This window comes from Microcebus murinus, chromosome 6 (genome assembly GCF_040939455.1).
Source record: "Microcebus murinus isolate Inina chromosome 6, M.murinus_Inina_mat1.0, whole genome shotgun sequence".
NCBI lineage: Eukaryota > Metazoa > Chordata > Mammalia > Primates > Cheirogaleidae > Microcebus > Microcebus murinus.
In genome coordinates this window covers 112567668-112585859 of record NC_134109.1, presented here as the reverse complement: position 1 = coordinate 112585859, position 18192 = coordinate 112567668, and the positions used below count along the sequence as shown (strand labels likewise).

General features: G+C 40.6%; 1 protein-coding gene across 3 annotated transcripts; it reads left to right on the top strand.

The window, feature by feature from the left end:
• The first annotated feature begins 295 nt into the window (after window positions 1–295).
• Window positions 296–18122, top strand: IDH3A (isocitrate dehydrogenase (NAD(+)) 3 catalytic subunit alpha). Of its 3 annotated transcripts, none has more exons than XM_012739422.2 (11): window positions 296–396; window positions 6198–6260; window positions 8331–8414; window positions 9975–10089; window positions 10436–10623; window positions 11132–11265; window positions 11942–12044; window positions 12143–12207; window positions 13238–13322; window positions 13711–13863; window positions 16549–18122. In XM_012739422.2, exons 1-11 carry the CDS (start codon window positions 370–372, stop codon window positions 16630–16632), a joined length of 1101 nt encoding a protein of 366 aa, XP_012594876.1. In that variant the 5' UTR covers window positions 296–369; the 3' UTR covers window positions 16633–18122. The 3 variants fall into 3 exon arrangements, with proteins under 3 accessions (XP_012594876.1, XP_012594877.1, XP_075860720.1); XM_012739423.2 differs by lacking the exon at window positions 296–396 and adding an exon at window positions 501–622; XM_076004605.1 differs by lacking the exon at window positions 296–396 and adding an exon at window positions 824–848.
• The last annotated feature ends 70 nt before the right edge of the window (window positions 18123–18192 follow it).

The following is an 18192-nucleotide window of genomic DNA, read 5'->3' as shown; positions in this document are numbered from 1 at the left end:
AAAACTTTTTGTGGAATGAGAAATTATGTCTTCCTCCACGGCACTGTAAGCTCCGTGAGAAGCGCTATATGCCCTAACTCTAGAAAATTACCGGCCACCTAGCAGGCGCGGAGCAAACGTCTCGGCCTAGAAGCAGGTCATGAATGCAGGAGAGGAAGGAAGCTTCCCGCGGATCCCAACCAGGCAGCTTCCGGGCTGCAGCCCAGCAAGTCGCCGCGAGCCGAGCCGGGCGATTGGCCAGCGGGGAAGCGCGGGCCCGCGGGGGCGGGCTTCAGGGGGCGTGGCCACGCGGGGAGGCGGGGTTCCGGGGACTGGCCGGCGCTTGCGCACACTGCCGCCGCTGTAGCCGAGGTGAGCCGAGGGGACGCGATGGCCGTGCCCGCGTGGATCTCCAAGGTGAGCGCTGGCAGGCCGGCGTGTGGCGGGCAGCTCGGGCGGGCGAGCAGGCCGCGTGCTGGACGGGGCCGAGCGCGCGGGCCGGTGGGGAGGCGGTGGCGCGCGGCCCGCGGGGACAGTTTGGGAGCCCGTCCTGGTCGCCTTTGCGGCGCACTCCGTGGCCGGCGCGCAGTACGTAGGAGCCCTGCCTGGGGACAGCGGCGCCTGAGGCCGGGACGGCGTCAAGGTCAAGGCGGAGGCGCCGGCCCTGCTCCTAGTGACACCCGAGCCACTCCCCACGTCCGCCCGGCCAAAGGCCAGGCCTAGCGCAGAGCCAGGGACGGTCCTGGCAGTCTCCCCCGCCTCTGCCATCCGGCCGCCTTCGAGGCTGGGGCCCTGTTGCCGTGCTGATCGCGCGGACAGGCCCCCAGCACGGCGCAGGCCTCTCCTCCGGTGGCTGGTCGCTTGACTGAGTAACTGCAGGGACCGCGGGCGTTGGGTTTGGCACGATTTATCAGGCGAGGGAATGCCGGGGCCCCTTTTCCTGCCAGATATTTTTCCTCTTGGAGCTCTTTCCAGTCTGACCTCTGGTGCTCTTGTAGCTGTTTCCCTTTCAAAGGACAAAGGGCATCTTACATCTTGGAATTAACCATCCGAACCCTTGGGAGGGGATTAACCAGCAGCGCCTGCCTTCTTCCTTCTATCCGTGGGAATCCTGCGATATAGAGAGCTTTAGCTCTCCTCGGCAGCTCAACCGAAACTGGAAAGGGTTTCAGATTATCTATGCTATTTCTTGGTTTCTCTGAGGAGCTAACCTGTGTCTGTAGACCAACTTGTTCAAGGTCACACAGGAAGTCGGTGCCAGAGTTGGTAGAGGAACCCAAGTGTCTTGTTTCCCAGTTCTCAGTTCTGTTCTGCCTGCTGTCTGGCCAGAGTCCCATAGCACATTATGGGTACAGGGGAAAATAGGCCTAGGGTCTCCTTCCTGTTGCTTTAATCTATCATAAGCAATTTAATTTTTTTCTGTAAAGTTTTTTTTTTTTTTTTTTTTTTTTGAGACAGAGTCTCACTTTGTTGCCCAGGCTAGAGTGAGTGCCGTGGCGTCAGCCTAGCTCACAGCAACCTCAAACTCCTGGGCTTGAGTGATCCTTCTGCCTCAGCCCCCCGAGTAGCTGGGACTACAGGCATGCGCCACCATGCCCGGCTAATTTTTTATATATATATATCAGTTGGCCAATTAATTTCTTTCTATTTATAGTAGAGACGGGGTCTCGCTCTTGCTCAGGCTGGTTTTGAACTCCTGACCTCGAGCAATCCGCCCGCCTCGGCCTCCCAAGAGCTAGGATTACAGGCGTGAGCCACAGCGCCCGGCCTTCTGTAAAGTTTTATACTACTTTTCTCCTTGGTTTTCAATTTAAGAGAGGGCCAGAGATGCACTGTTATTTAGTCAAAAGATCTCTTTGCTGGAATTTAGGAGTCTCAAATTTAAATCCTGTCAATGCCACCACTGATTAGCTGTGTGACCCTGAACAAACTACTTAACATCTAGAGAATCCTCAGTATGCCTATCTGTGAAATCTGTATGCTTGTGTCATGGAGTTGTTTGAGTAGTAAATAAAATAATGTATGTGGGCTGGGCACAGTAGCTCACGCCTGAGGCAGAGGCAAGAGGATTGCCCAGAGTTCAAGACCAGCCTGGGCAACATAGTAAGACCCCATCTCTAAAAATAAATAAGTAAGAAAACTTAGCCTGTGTGATGGTGTGCACCTGAAATCCCAGTGCATTGAGAGGCTGAGGCAGGAGGCTCAACTGAGCCCAGGAGTTCAAGGTTGCATAGACACAGGGTATCACCACTGCACTTTAGCCCGGGCAACAGAATGAGACCCTATCACACAGACACAGAAAGTGATGTATGTGAAAGCACACCTAGTTCAGAAGGAAGACAAAAATCTGGAGCTTTCTTAGCTATCAATATATTTATCTTTGTGGTCGTCACACAGGCAGTGATTCTTGAGCACCAATAACTGGAATTTTTGCTCAGTAACTGGATTCTAGTTTGTCACCCTCTTGAGACCAGATTTTTTTTTTTTTTTTTTTTTTGTCACAAGTTAATAGAGGCAAGAGACCAGATTTGCTTAAGATAGTATCTATGTCACATTTGCTCCCAAAGGTAAGGCAACTTCTGTGTGACTGAAAACAGAAATCAATCCTTTAATCACTGAGCTTTCACTTAACACCTAATTCATTTTTGGTAGATACATTAAGCCTTCAGAATGAGGGACTATGGACCGGGCGCGGTGGCTCACGCCTGTAATCCTAGCACTCTGGGAGGCGGAGGAGGGAGTATTGCTCAAGGTCAGGCGTTCGAAACCAGCCTGAGCAAGAGCGAGACCCTGTGTCTACTAAAAATAGAAAGATATTAATTGGCCAACTAAAAATATATAGAAAAAATTAGCCAGGCATGGTGGCGCTTGCCTGTAGTCCCAGCTACTCGGGAAGCTGAGGCAGAAGGATTGCTTGAGCCCAGGAGTTTGAGGTTGCTGTGAGTTAGGCTGATGCCATGGCACTCAAGCCTGGGGAAGAGAGTGAGACTCTGTCTCAAAAAAAAAAAAAAAAAAAAAGAATAAGGGACTAAAGCAACACTGTTAATGAATGTGCTGGTAAATTTGTTTTACCTTTAGTGTGTTCTACAAGAAAAAAATATCTCATAGTAGGTGTTCAAAAAGGGTTGGGTTGTAGAGTCAGAAGATGAGGTTCTCTTCTGGCATGGACTTGCCATGTGACCTTTGGCAGAGTCATTTGACTTCTTCTGGGTCAGTTTCTCATTTTAGAGGTTGGAACAGAAGGTGCCTCAGAGGCTGACCCCAGGATGGTGGGGATGCTGAGCCAGATGCCAGTTTCAATCACAGCAGTTCTTCTATTGGGTCTCCATTTAAGATTTTATTTGGGGGACGGGGGAGGGGGAATAATCTGCAGCTTTAAAAAGTTTTTCATGGCCGGGCGCTGTGGCTCACGCCTGTAATCCTAGCTCTTGGGAGGCCGAGGCGGGCGGATTGCTCAAGGTCAGGAGTTCAAAACCAGCCTGAGCAAGAGCGAGACCCCGTCTCTACTATAAATAGAAAGAAATTAATTGGCCAACTGATATATATATAAAAAATTAGCCGGGCACGGTGGCGCATGCCTGTAGTCCCAGCTACTCGGGAGGCTGAGGCAGCAGGATCACTCGAGCCCAGGAGTCTGAGGTTGCTGTGAGCTAGGCTGACGCCACGGCACTCACTCTAGCCTGGGCAACAAAGCGAGACTCTGTCTCAAAAAAAAAAAAAAAAAAAAAAAAAAGTTTTTCATGTAGAGAAAATAGTGAGTTTCTAAAGACTTCTGCCTCTAAAATACAATAATTATAACGAGCCAGTTCCCCATCAGCAAGGATGTACTGAGTCCTGACATACATCCAACACTATATTTATACGTTTTTAAGTTGGAGTCTGAAGGTAAAAAGGGAAATGAGGAACTATGGATTAAGATGGCCCAGAACATAAAGTCAGAAGTTTGGGGTTTTGGTCCCGGCTCTGTGACCCTGGCTTCAGTTTCCTCATCTGAAAAGGGCCACTGATACCTGTCTCTCCAGATTTTACAGAAATATAATGATACATGTATAAGTACAATATAAAGTAGGAAAGAGCCTATGCTTTAAAAATTTTGACTTAAAATTCTGGGTCTTTCTAATGACTTAGATGTAGTACTACTTTATTCTAGGATCATGGAGGAGAGATGACAAATATGGAAAAAACTGGTTGCTAAAGAAAATCATTGCAGGTATTAAGGCTGTTTGTTAGAGTGGACACTCTCTTCAGATAGAGATATGATTGAGGCTGGACTCCATGTTTTCAAAAACTATCGAGTACCTACTATGAGCCATGCACTGTTCCAGGCACTGGAGATACAACAGTGACCAAAACATAAAAATCCGTGCACTTGGGTTTGCCTTTTTCTTTTTTTTTAGAAAAAAATATATAGTCTTTTATTTTTTTATTTTTCACCTTATATTTAGTTCATGCATGGATTTGCATTGTAAATCATTTTTTTTGGTCAGGTCTTCTGTCACAAGGACATGAATCTGTTTTGTGTGAATGTCTTTTCCCTACTTGGGGGTGAAGTTAGCAGAAGGACTCCTGTCAATTTTATACTCTGCTTGTCACAACATAGCCTTTAAATGGCCTCCCTTCCATAGCCCATTTGCTGGTGGATGAATCATGTCCTAGTATTAAGATTTTGGCTAATGCTTTTGGCATGGAATATTCTTTGGGGTTTGGCCCTTTTATTTTGATCCGGAGACATGACTATAGATACCAGAAGATTAGAGAGCACAATTTGTTCATACGTTTTTTGCCTGTTGGTTAGTATCTCATTATTAGCAGTAGCCACTGTTTCAGCAAAGGTTCAGGCCCCAAAAAGGAAGACAGACAGGACATAACAGATGTATCTTTGCTCATGTATCTAGCATGAGAAAAAGTTACCTTTAAAATTGTCAATGAATATTAATACTTTTAGTTTATATACCTAATTTTTTAATATTATTATGATATGGTATGACTTTAATATAATATGACTTTGTACCAGTTCTCAAGGACTGAGTTATTAAAGTTCAAAATACCCTTTTAAATTTATTTCTGGTGTATGCTAGTATTCATTGGGAGGAAAAAAAAAACAAAAAACGTACCAATGGTAATATCTTGGGATGGTGGGATTATTGGGTAGTTTTTATTTATGTCTTTCCCCAGTCCCAGCAAATAATGACCATGTTACCTATATTATCAGAAGAAATAAATTATTTAAAAAATCTTCATTCTGTATAGCATAGGCATTAAGTGGTATTAAATGAACTTTCTTAGATTTTTAGTATAAAAGGTAATTTCTTAATATTCATGGGAGAAGAATAAACATAATGTGTTATTGAAAGAATGCTGAACTAGGAGTCAGAAGACCTGGATTCTGGTTTCCATTTTGCTTGTTAGTCACTGTGTGACCTTATGCAAATTCTTACTCTTTGAGCCCAGTGTCTCCACTTACAAAATAAGTGAGGTGTGCTCTGGATTTCATAAGAACCTCCTGGCTCTGAAATTCGTATTTTCTTGAAGTATGTGTTACCCCCAAATTGATCTGGTAGTCAAGAATGTTGACATAAAACCTTCCAGATCATCCAAGAAAAGTCCAGTGTTTGAGCTAAAAAGTATCTTTTGCTTGACATCTTTGTTTGACAATGCATATTCTTAAAATAGACTTTGAAAATATATAGTACTTAAATTCTCAGATCAAAAGTAAAAAACTGGGCTGAGCGCGGTGGCTCACACCTGTAATCCTAGCACTCTGGGAGACTGAGGCGGGAGAATCACTTTAGGTCAGGAATTCGAGACCAGCCTGAGCAAAAGCAAGACCTTGTTTCTAATAAAAATAGAAAATATTAGCTGGGCATGGTGGTGCATGCCTGTAGTCCCAGCTTTCGGGAGGGTCAGGCAGGAGGATCACTTGTGCCCAGAAATTTGAGGTTCTTGTGAGCTAAGCTGATGCCACAGCACTCTACCAAGGTGACAGCAAGATTCTGTCTCAAAAAAAAAGTGAAAAACTGAATGTTTAGGTTTTCAAATCTGAGATAGCTTGCCACATGGAGCTAATATGTGAGAAAAGTGTTCCTGTCATGTTCCTGAATATATCTATGCAGATTTGTAGCATTGTCAGCTGTCAGCATGGTTTCATCTTCATCTCCACTGTTTGGTGTATGTGGTTTAATTCTATGCATGACATTTCTCTGTTGATATTAATACAGGTCTCTCGGCTGCTGGGGGCATTCCACAACCCAAAACAGGTGACCAGAGGTTTTGCTGGTGGTGTGAGTATAATTATGTCTTTTATTTTTTCGTTTTAGAAGTTTCTCAAGAAAGATGCTCTAATACATTTATTATCTAGCATTTTATCTCCATTTATTTAAAACTAGGGAAAATTGGCCTTATAATGTGTATTGAAATTATTAGCTAACATGCACAAATCTATTAGATCACTTGCATCTGTAAAAGAATTATATTATAGCCATCTATGTAAACTTATTGCATTAATATCTTGGAGGAGCCATGTTAAAAATAGATAGAAATGCCACTTGTGTCTGTTATTTTATTTCAGTCTCCTTTTGGTGAGATAGTTTTTTTAAAACTAGTACAAGTTGAAAGAAAGTTGTTGAGAAGCTTCAAAACCTGCTTTGCATTTTTATTTTGTGAGCTTCCCTAAAAACAGTAGATTGATTGCCAATTGGGAATGCTTGAAACATCTATAAGCCCTGTAGGCTTATACAGTCATTATAGAGTCTCATGTTAGTGGATCATCTATTGCTCATTAAATCTGCTGCTTTTAGAATTCCCAGCATTGGATTTCTGTGCTTTCAAAGCTGATACCACATTATTGGAACATTCTAAGACTGTGGGTCAGTGACTTCCTATTTGTTTTTGTTTTACCCCCTATTTATGGGAATCTGATTTGGATTTCATAATTCCTGTACTCCCATATAACTTCTTAGGCCATGAGGAATTTATTAGCCCATAGTACATTTTTTCCCCATTTACTTCCTATACTGTGGAAGAAAAGTATTAATAGATTTTCTGGTAGTTTGATGACATTCATTATTACATATTGGGAAAACAGGAAGAAGTAGCCAAAGGGTTCTTTTGACTCCTCTTATGCAAAAGAATGTGGAACAAGGCTTATACTTCAACTGAAGGATAGCAAAGCTAGCATTTCAAACGCATTCCTAAAGCTGATGAAATAATCATTGCTCTCTACTATAGTTTAATTTTCAGGCTTTTCGTTAAAAGAAAAATATTAGCCTGGTAAAGGAGATTATTTTTGAAGAAATAAGAGGAGATACTAATTTTTACAAGGGTTTCTTCAATTGTACAGAAAAATTCAGAAATAATTAGTCCACCTGTCCAAGGGATATCATTAGAAGGGAGAGTACCAGGAAACTTGAATTAGTGATTTTTAAAAAATGTAGCTCAAGCAACTGGAACTGAAAAAGGCCAGGAGCCATTGTCTGGGCCAAACTCCTAGGTGGGAGAAAGTCCCCAAATAATAAAATGTATAGTTCTCAAATGGAGAGAGGAGGTCTGAAAATTATCTTACCTCATTTAAATCCTCTGATCTTTTCCCCTTCCATATTTTTCATTTGCAATGCTGGTTTCATTTTGCATGAAGCCTTTGAAAGAAGTCATTGATGTTATATTGTAAATGTACTTACTGTCATTCTGAATGTGACTCGGGCTTTGCAGGTATGATCACATATACTATTCTTACAAATCAACTTTGCTGAGCTTATTTAGATTACTCTTATCTTAAAGGAGTCAATTTTATAGAGAAACAAAAAAAAAGGAGGTTTCTCTCTTTGATGTGAAGTCTGATTTTCTCTGAGTACTACAGCAGACCTCAGTGATATTCTGGAAATGTATCTGAAAGTATTTTGTAAGTCTAAAGAAGTTGCACAAAACACTTTTTAGGATCAATTGGAAAGGAAAGCACTTGCCTTTATGAGAAACTGTCTAAATTTTAGGTAGAGAACATTGTTAATATTTTTTGCTGTCTCTGCCTTTAATGATTTGAATTAATTGGTCTTTGTATAGCTTCTCTGAAAAGAAATATCAGTTGGGAAGTCTACTTGGTAATCTAATTTATAAAGAACATCATTTGAATTCTTTTTAAACCTTTGAACTCAGGTAAAGAGTAGAATTGTGGAATCTCTTATCCATGGATTCCTCCCTCCCTTCAATGATCCTGGGGGAGGTAGGGCTGTTTTCTTAACAGCATTTGAATCTTTTTGAGACACCCCATACTGTGGATTTCTCTGTCAATAATATTCTTTTTTTAAATTTTCAAAAATAAGTTCTTATTGTCTTCTTTGGTGATTTCTTATATTCAGGTTCAGACAGTAACTTTAATTCCAGGAGATGGTATTGGCCCAGAAATTTCAGCTGCAGTTATGAAGATTTTTGATGCTGCCAAAGTAAGTGGGCTTAAAAAATATGTTTAGCAATAATTCCTTGAAAAGTTTTCTTAGCCACTTGGATTCTGTGAACTCTTACAATGAATTATACACATTTCTATAAAAGTTGGTAAGGTCTGTCATTAAAATCCACAGATTGTTACTTTAACAGCATGTGTCTCAGGGCTGCTTGCTATTGCCATTGTTGATAGTTTAAGCTGTTACTTTGACATCAGTTACATATAAAGTAATGAAAGCAATACTGCAGTGTTTGTGGCTCTTTGAGCCCTGCTTGGGTTTAGGGTCTTTGAAATCCTTCCAAATTACCTCATTCTACCTTTTTGTCTACCTCATTCTACCTTTTTGCAAAAAGAGAATAAAATCAAACAACTATATAGGAGCTTTTGAAAGAATCTTTAAAAAAACCTTCTGATATATTATCAAAAATGAGGTGTTATTGCTTCTAACAGGTAGATATTTTTAAATATTTTTGTTTTGGGGATTTAGGGCACTTGGCCTTTGTTTGACATGATGCTTTGTTGTTATTTACAGTCGTTAGGTGAAATAACATGTAAGATTAAATCAGTGATGGTTATGACACCAATAGCTATAAGTTGAAGAACGAAATTTATTTAAACTATATGAACATTTTTTGTCTATATGAGTTTCTAATTGAAACTGCTACAGAGGAGATGATATTCGTCAAGTGGCAGATTCTGCACGGGAACTGCAGTATGATTGTTTACTCGGTTGTAAGCTCCTTTTGAACAGCACTGTATCTTACCCTGCGCTTCTGTTCATAGAACATGCTCAGTGTGCTGGCTGTCAATGTTGCAAACATACATGAAGGATGTAGGTTGAAAGAAGGGGGACACTATACCTTAAACTGGTACCTTCATAGATTATATAATATTTGTTTTCTAAAATAGCTTTATTGTGATATAATTCACTCATTTAAAGTATATGTTTCAATTCAATGGTTTTTAATATATTCACAGAGTTATGCAATCATCATTGAAATCTAATTTTAGAACATTTTCATCACCCAAAAAGAAATTCCATCCCTCATAGCAGTCAGTCACTCCTTGTTCCTCCTCCTACCCACCCCTCACCCATTTCTCTGCCCAGCCCTAGACAACTAACCAGTCATCTACCTTCTGTCTATATAGATTTGCCTGTTCTGGGCATTTCACATGAATGGAATCTTATAATACATGGTCTTTTATGACTGGCTTCCTTCACTTAGTATGTTTTCAGGGTTCATTCATGTATCAGCACTGTGTAATGTTTTCTATGAATCATATTTCTCTGCTTCTTGTGATAATTTAATTATAGCCACCTTAAGAGTCCTTGTGAAAAAAATAAGTGGGCAGGTGGTGGCTAGGAGTGATGGCTGGGTGTGTGTAATGTGGTAAAGAGGAGAATGACCTCTCCTCTTGCATGCCAGGAACTTTCTGGACCTTCAGTGTACCTGTGTTTACCAGTTGCATCCCAAGTTGAAGAAGTTTGTTTATCATCATAATGTGAATGTCAGTCTCACTTAAGTCTTTCCAGCTCACTGTGCTCTGTGGTGGCATCTAGGCGCCTATTCAGTGGGAGGAGCGGAATGTCACAGCCATTCAGGGACCCGGAGGAAAGTGGATGATCCCTTCAGAAGCCAAAGAGTCCATGGATAAGAACAAGATGGGCTTGAAAGGTAGCATTGGAGGGAGACGATGGTTATGATTTATTTCTGCCACAGGTGTTATATTTTTGAAAGTTTATGCATTTAAGCTAAATAAGGCCTGGGCCATGTGGGATGATGGTGAGGATTAGATAACATCAAGCACATGATCTTAATACAATGCTTGGTCCTCAGGAAGTTGTCAAAATGAGAAATGCAGTTAATGTTCCAGAAAGCTTCCATGAGGAAATTTCCTCCTTCCTTTGATGGAAAGGGTGAAGTTAGAATACATTTTGCAAAGTAGCCCAGGTGGCTTGGTAGGTCACACACAAGACCAGAATGCATTCTGTTGTCATCTGGGTATTCTTCTTTATTACAGGCCCTTTAAAGACCCCAATAGCAGCCGGTCACCCATCTATGAATTTATTGCTCCGTAAAACATTTGACCTTTATGCGAATGTCCGACCATGTGTCTCAATTGAAGGCTATAAAACCCCTTACACGGATGTAAATATTGTCACTATTCGAGAGAACACGGAAGGAGAATACAGTGGAATTGAGCATGTGGTATGTTCACCTCAGATACTTCAGATACTTCTGTTGCTTTCTGTGCAGTTGGGACAGTTGTTCAAACTCCCAGTGGAAAATATCTCCCAAAGACAGATTGTTTTTACCTCTGTGAGGAGTTGTGTGTGTTTGTCTTGTTGCTGAGTCTCTGGCCAACAATGCTCCAGTAGATACCAGGAGGATCAGGGTGTTGGTGGTTCAGGACACCGGCCTGGGAATACATTTTTTGAATTTTGATTTTGAATCTCCTACTTCACAGGTATACTCTTGGGCCAGTGACCATCCCTGTACTTCAGTTTTCCTTATCTGTGCAGTGGAACTTACAATACCTTCCTCATGGGGCTAGGGTTAATATAAACCCCATTGATATACTGTGTGGGTGATGCTAGCCATGCTAGCTGGCACTGTATAAGCATGCCACAGATGACACCATCTGCACACCACCAGCTGTCTCAAACTGAGTTGTTGCCATAACCTTTCCAGTGAAGTGATTCTTCCTCTCTTTGAGATCGTTGATGGAGTCGTGCAGAGTATCAAGCTCATCACCGAGGCGGCAAGCAAGCGCATCGCTGAGTTTGCCTTTGAATATGCCCGAAACAATCACCGGAGCAATGTCACGGCTGTGCACAAAGCCAACATCATGTGAGTACCTGCAGGGGCTGGCGCCCTGCCTTGCTTTATTGTGGGGAGAGCAGTGACGGAGCCTCCCTTTTTTCTCACCAGCTCGGTCATTGATTCCTGATATCTCTGGAAAAGAACCTCGTGACAATCAGAGAGTCTGGCATTTCTGTCATCTCCTTTCTGTGCTTCACTGGGTGAATGACAGGAGCAAATGAGGAGGGGCAGGAATTCAGGTCTTGGAAATTTCAGGAGGGGACCGAGGGTTATCAGAGAAGGAAGCTGGAGACTCTGGGTCCCCAGATACTGTGGCCAGCAGCCACATTAAGAAACAGGTTTCCTAACAAGAAAAATGTTGAACATGCAAAATAATAAAGTAATTTAAATTAAGTTAACCTTTTAAAGCAAGTTTAATAATATTAATGCATATTTCTTAGTTCTTGCTAGATAACACTATAAAAATATAGTCTTTAATGATCAAACTATTTCCATGCTTTTGCTCTTTTATGCTTTAAGAAGGGTTCCAAAACATTTTCAACTTGCAATTTATTAACTACCTAAGAAATAATTTTACTGTAATTGAAATCAGACACCTTGGCTTCTGGAATTTTAATTTCTTGAGCTTACTTTACTTCTTTGATTTGATTGTCTTCTTTATGCAAGTCTTTGTTCTCAGCAGTTTTTATTTGATTAAATACAGGCGGATGTCAGATGGGCTTTTTCTGCAAAAATGCAGGGAAGTTGCAGAAAACTGTAAAGATATTAAATTTAATGAGATGTACCTTGATACAGTATGTTTGAATGTAAGTATATATGCACTTATCTGCTACTTTTTATGGTGAATAGTATGTGTGTACTGTGCAGTTTTTGATTGCTAAATACACAAATGTATTCCTTATAGATGGTACAAGATCCTTCCCAATTTGATGTTCTCGTTATGCCAAATTTGTATGGAGACATCCTTAGGTGAGTCTGACTGCATTCTTTTTAGTCTATGGTTTATTTATAAAGATTCCTAAAATATAGCTTAAAATTTTCAATCAAGTATTTATAAAGTATAGCATTTATTATAAGATATGAGTTGAATTTTAACAATTCAAGTGGTGATATCAATTATTACATGTTGGGCAGGTTGTTCGTTTATTTGGAAATCGATGCTGGGCTATTTCTGCCTATAATTAGTTCACTCTTCCTGTTTTTCAGATATTTTATTGATTTATTAATTTCAATGTTTTGTTTTGTATAGCTAGGTAGATGGATGGTCATTTATAAAATTTTTTATAACTTTTGACATAATTTCAGACTAACTGAAAAGCTGAGAATAGAACAAAGAATTTCCTTACACTCAGCACCCAGATTCCCCAGACATTAATTAACATTTCACCACATGTACTTTGTTACTTCCCTGCTTTCTTTCTTTTCCCTTTCCCTCTCTTCCATCTCTTTCCTTCTTCTTCCTCCTCATCCTCCTCCTCCTTCTTCTGCCCTGTCTCTCTCTCCTCCCTCCCCTCCTACCCCCAACCCGGACATAAGGTGCTGGCTAAATGGTGATTTTTTTCTAGGCCTGTCATTCCTTCTACATTTATTGTTGGCAGTCTACCGTAAGGATAAGATCTTCTTGTTTATTTATTTGTTTACTTATTTATCCATGTCACTATAGGCTCGTGGTATTCTATTTTATTCAGTGGTATATCCATCACTATTATCATTTATATTGATACTCAAGTTACCCCAACTTGGCCAGTGGGGATCCCTTCACTGTCCCCTGTGTCCTTTTGACAGGGCCCTTAATTCTTTGAGCTCCTCCTTGCTTTCTGGCCCAGGTTGATGCTCCAGCCTCATGTGTAATTTCCTAACCTTAGCCCTGGAATCAGCCATTTCTGCAAGGAACCCTGGATCCTTTTAGTGGAGAATGGTATTTCAAAACTAAAATCTGGGTGCTAGGTGAGATGTTTTATTTCTCAAAGTATCCTTTGAAATGTGTTTCTGTCCCTAGTGACCTGTGTGCTGGATTAATTGGCGGTCTTGGTGTGACACCAAGTGGCAATATTGGAGCCAATGGGGTCGCAATCTTTGAATCGGTAAGGACCTTGACACCTAAAGTAGAATTCAGGTCAGAAAAGCATGAGAACTCAGGAGGAGTTATCTGTATAAATATGTTTTAACTCTTGAGTTTTTCAAATTGTAAAAGAAAACGGTGCTTTGTTTTTTTTTTATATAAAGCATGGTTTGTTCCTTCATTTCCCTCCAGATATTTCTTTATTATGTATACTTCCTTCCTCATTAAGATACTTTACCAAAAATTGACTAGAAAAGATTGTTGGTCCATATTTTTATACTTCTCGTAGGCTTCATTTCTAAGATCTGTGTCAGATGAATTGCACACAGTAGCTTTCAGTAAATATTTCTTCTTAGAGAGCAATTAGTTCTTGTCTCCCTCCTGAGGCTGAAACTTTTCCTGGTGCACAGGTTCACGGGACTGCCCCAGACATCGCAGGCAAGGACATGGCCAACCCCACGGCCCTCCTGCTCAGTGCTGTGATGATGCTGCGCCACATGGGACTTGTTGACCATGCTGCAAGAATTGAGTCTGCCTGTTTTGCTACAATTAAGGATGGAAAGGTAATGGTAAACTTGACTTTCTTATGCTGGGTAAAAATACATTTCTTCCACATGTTTTATCTGTGTGGCAGGGACAGATAATAGTTCTCAAGAGAGCCAAGGATTTGATGTTGAACAAGGATGCTTACTGTGGGCTCCCCTATTGAACTGGATATGCGTGCACATGTCTGTGTTTTCTGAGGATCAAATGTTCGTCCAAGAAAGCTTAAGCACTGAGCAGAGACATCAGTGTGCAGTGGAAAGCAGTGGTTTGGGAGCCAGAGTCATGTGCAGGCCCAGTTATCCTGTTGTTAACTGTGTGATTATGGCCAAGTTTAGTAATATTTATAGGCAGCTTTTTCCTCCTCACAACAGACATCTATTGAATGTACATTATAAGGTGTGAAAAATGTAATAAAATGATGAGTAAGATAAGGTCCTGGGTCTCAAGAGTCTTGGAATCTAGTAGCAGATACAGATGTGGATGTGTCTATGGTACAATATTCTTATATGTTATACTATCTGCATTTATAATACAAAAGCAATACAGAAGTTGTATAAAAGTAATAATCATGGGGGTTTTTTGTTGTTTTTTTTTTTTTTTTGAGACAGAGTCACCCAGGCTAGAGTACAGTGGCATCATCATAGCTCACAGCAACCTCAAACTCCTGGGTTCAAGCAATCCTCCTGCATCAGCCTCCCAAGTAGCTGGGACTACAAGCACATGCCACCATGCCTGGCTAATTTTTTCTATTTTAGTTGCCTAGCTAATTTTTTTCTGTTTTTAGTAAAGATGGGGTCTCACTATTGCTGATCTTGAACTCCTGACCTCAGGTGATCCTCCCGCCTTGGCCTCTCTGAGTACTAGGATTGTGGGCATGAGCCACCACGCCTGGTCAATGGCTAGTATTAATTGAATACTTACATGATTTTAAGTTATATATATATATATATAATCTCAGCAAATCTTTTCTACTACTCTGTGAAGTAGATACTATTATTAATCCCATTTTATCAATGAGGAAACTGAGGCACAGAGAGATTAAGTAATTTGTCCAAGGTCTCATAGTTCCTAATGACAAAGTTGGTGTTCACACTCATTCCAGCTCTTACCTAACAAGCTTCACTGCCTTCATAGCAGTCGTGGCCTGTGGAAGGAGTGTGGTGGATTATTCTCAAAGTGAGGGGGGTCAGAGGAAGTGATGGCTTCACGAGTCTGGGCCTCAAAGATCCCTCTGATCCCTAATTTGACATCCTTTTTTAAAATTGTTAAAAATATATATATACACAGACACACAATTTTCCATTTGAGCCATTTTTAGATATACCGTTCAGTAACATAGAGTATTATTATGTCATCATCACCACCAATCGTCTCCAGACCTTTTTCATTTCCTGTACTGGAACTCTGTCCCCATTAAACAATAACTCCTCCTTCCACCTCCTCCCAGCCCTGGCAACCACCGTTCTACTTTCTCTCTCTATGAATTTGACTACTCTAGGTGCCTCACCTAAGTGAAGTCAGACAGCATTTGTCCATAGTGTCTGGCTTATTTCACTTCGTATAATGTCTTCAAAGTTGGCTCCTTCTTTTTAAAAAAATTCTGTAACTTGAAATTAAATCTTCTGGCCAAAATGCAAGAAATCCAGGCTTGTTTTTGACAGCCTTATAATTACAATACATTAGAGGGCATAAGATTTCATTTTCATTCTGAAGCTATACTTGGAAAGTTATACTCTGGAGCCTAGCAGAGAGGTACTTGAATGACACAGTGGGCCCTTTGAATTATGTAAGGTGGGAAAATAAAGACAATTAAATATATTGAGGTCTGTTTTCAGTAAAGAGAGGATAAACTGTCAGAACAGTTTGGTTGTATGGATGACTTTCTTTCCTAAAGAGGGATGTTTAGGCCGGGTGTGGTGGCTCACACCTATAATTCTAGCACTCTGAGGGGCCGAGGTGGGCAAATTGCTCAAGGTCAGGAGTTCGAAACCAGACTGAGTAAGAACAAGACCCTGTCTCTACTAAAAAATATAGAGAAATTAATTGGCCAACTAAAAATATACATAAAAAATTAGCCGGGCATGGTGGCACATGTCTGTAGTCCCAGCTACTCAGGAGGCTGAGGCAGAAGGATTGCTTGAGCCCAGGAGTCTGAGGTTGCTGTGAGCTAGGCTGACACCACAGTACTCTAGTCGGGGCAACACAGTGAGACTCTGTGTCAAAAAAAAAAAAAAAAAGAGGAAGGTTTCAGAATTAGTGATTTAATTCTGTGGTATTTAGTATTTGTTTACCAGCCACCAAAAATAAATCATAGTCTTAAGTTTTTTCACCTTTAAAAATTCCCCAAGGACTTTATGAAACCTTTGGTTTAGATTTGCTTTCAGTTAAGTGTCCACAATCAGCCAATTTTTCTTAGGGTCTATTATATGAACAAGGAGAAAACTTCCCTGCTTCCCTTTCCATCGAGAACACCTCGTTCTTTTTCAGGGTGTTCTGTGTACATTATCTTATTGGATTTTCCTGATCCAGGGGGTGGGCAGGTGGGGGGTAGCACTTCACTTTGAAATGAGGCACTAAATGAAAGTCAGAGCAGCCCAGTAACTTCCTTGGCTGGCAATCTCCTTGAGGGCTTTAAATAAAATTACCTTTGGTTTAGTTTAGCATGTGAATACATTTTTATTTTCCCTTTTTCCATTTCTCAGAGCTTAACAAAAGATTTGGGAGGCAACGCAAAATGCTCAGACTTCACAGAGGAAATCTGTCGCCGAGTAAAGGATTTAGACTAATGCTTCTACAAATGGTATTCATGTCAGTCACTCCAAATGGACACCATATAAACCTCTATTTAGAATACCTACCATTACATATGCATTTGGTCTGCTTGTTTCTTGACAGAGTACATTTTTAGATCTGGCCTTTTCTTAACAAAATCTGTGCGAAGGATGCAGGTGATATCCATAGGCCTGCTTTCAAAGGACTTTTTCCAAGTGCTTGTGTTATTTATTAAATGTCTATCCGATAAACATTTTTTTGTAAACTCTAAGTGAACTGTATCATTTGCCATTCTTAACTATTTTTCACTTCAGTTAAAATAGTTTTTCCTCAGCTGTAAATATCATGATACAGAATTAATAAGAAAAATATCTAACTTTTTAAAGAAAAACCGTATGTTCCTTGGTTTATGAAAAACAATGGAAATAGAATAGGATATCGACATGATAGCACAAGAGGACACTCTTATAAAACAGGCACAAAATAAATTTCCTGGGAAAGTGCAAATCAGAAACAGTGAATGTGGTATATTTCCTGATGATGTGGAAAATAGAGACAGATTTGTCCTTTAAATGAATTACTGAGTATGAATAAAAACTTCAGATCCAAGAAATATATAATGAAAAATGTAATTTTTGTTAATAAGATATAGGTAATATATTAGGTACAAATACACATGCATTGTGTGTTCAGTTATTTTGTTATCTTGAGATTTTAATACTCTTGGAAGAGCTTTTCATAATGCAGAGGAGCAGTACCTCCTTTTTTCATTGGACACATTTTAAGCGTCATGAGTTGTCACAGCCTCTGAGCCCCTGTCCTTGATGCTCTGAGTCAGGCCAGGGAAGCTGACTGTGTTGTGCATTTATTCTTGCATTTTGCTATCTGGAAATAGACCCACTTCAGCTGGTACTGCTAGGTATGATACTGCTGAAAGACCTAATCACATGTATTTTTGTTGCAGTTGAGGAACTTGGGATGCTGGCTATTAATTTTATGTTTCAGTGACTGCCCTTTTAGGAAACCAAAGCACTGCCCTCCACCTCAGCTATAGCAGCACAGAATGACATTGCAGAGATGAGCTGACTCGCCCAAGTTGATTTACAAATTGCACCACCTCAGGGCTTGGGCTTGAGCTCAGCTTCTGACCTTCAGGCACCTCCTACCCACCCTCCCCTCCCCTCTTCTGCAGCATGATTTTTCTTAATCTTCAGATACAAGTCACTATTTTCATGAACTATTACCTCTTGGCCCCACACCAAAGGCAACTCATGGCCTCCCTTGGCCCTGTGAAACATTGCAAACCTGTGGCAGTGTACCCAGGTCTCAAGGGGATTTCCTAACAGCAACAAATATCCCTGTCTGGGTCATTTTAAGCTTGTAACCAGACTTACAATCTAACATGTATTTTACTTTGTTTAAGCTGCTGCTTCCTCTGTTTTATTGGATTGTGCTAATTATCAGTGGTTCTTGGGTTCAAAATAATAAATAATTCCAAAAATGATTGAGATGAATGCTTTTTCTACCTGTTTTGCTTAGTTGTTCCTGGCCTAGCTTGCTTTTTCTGGTGGAGT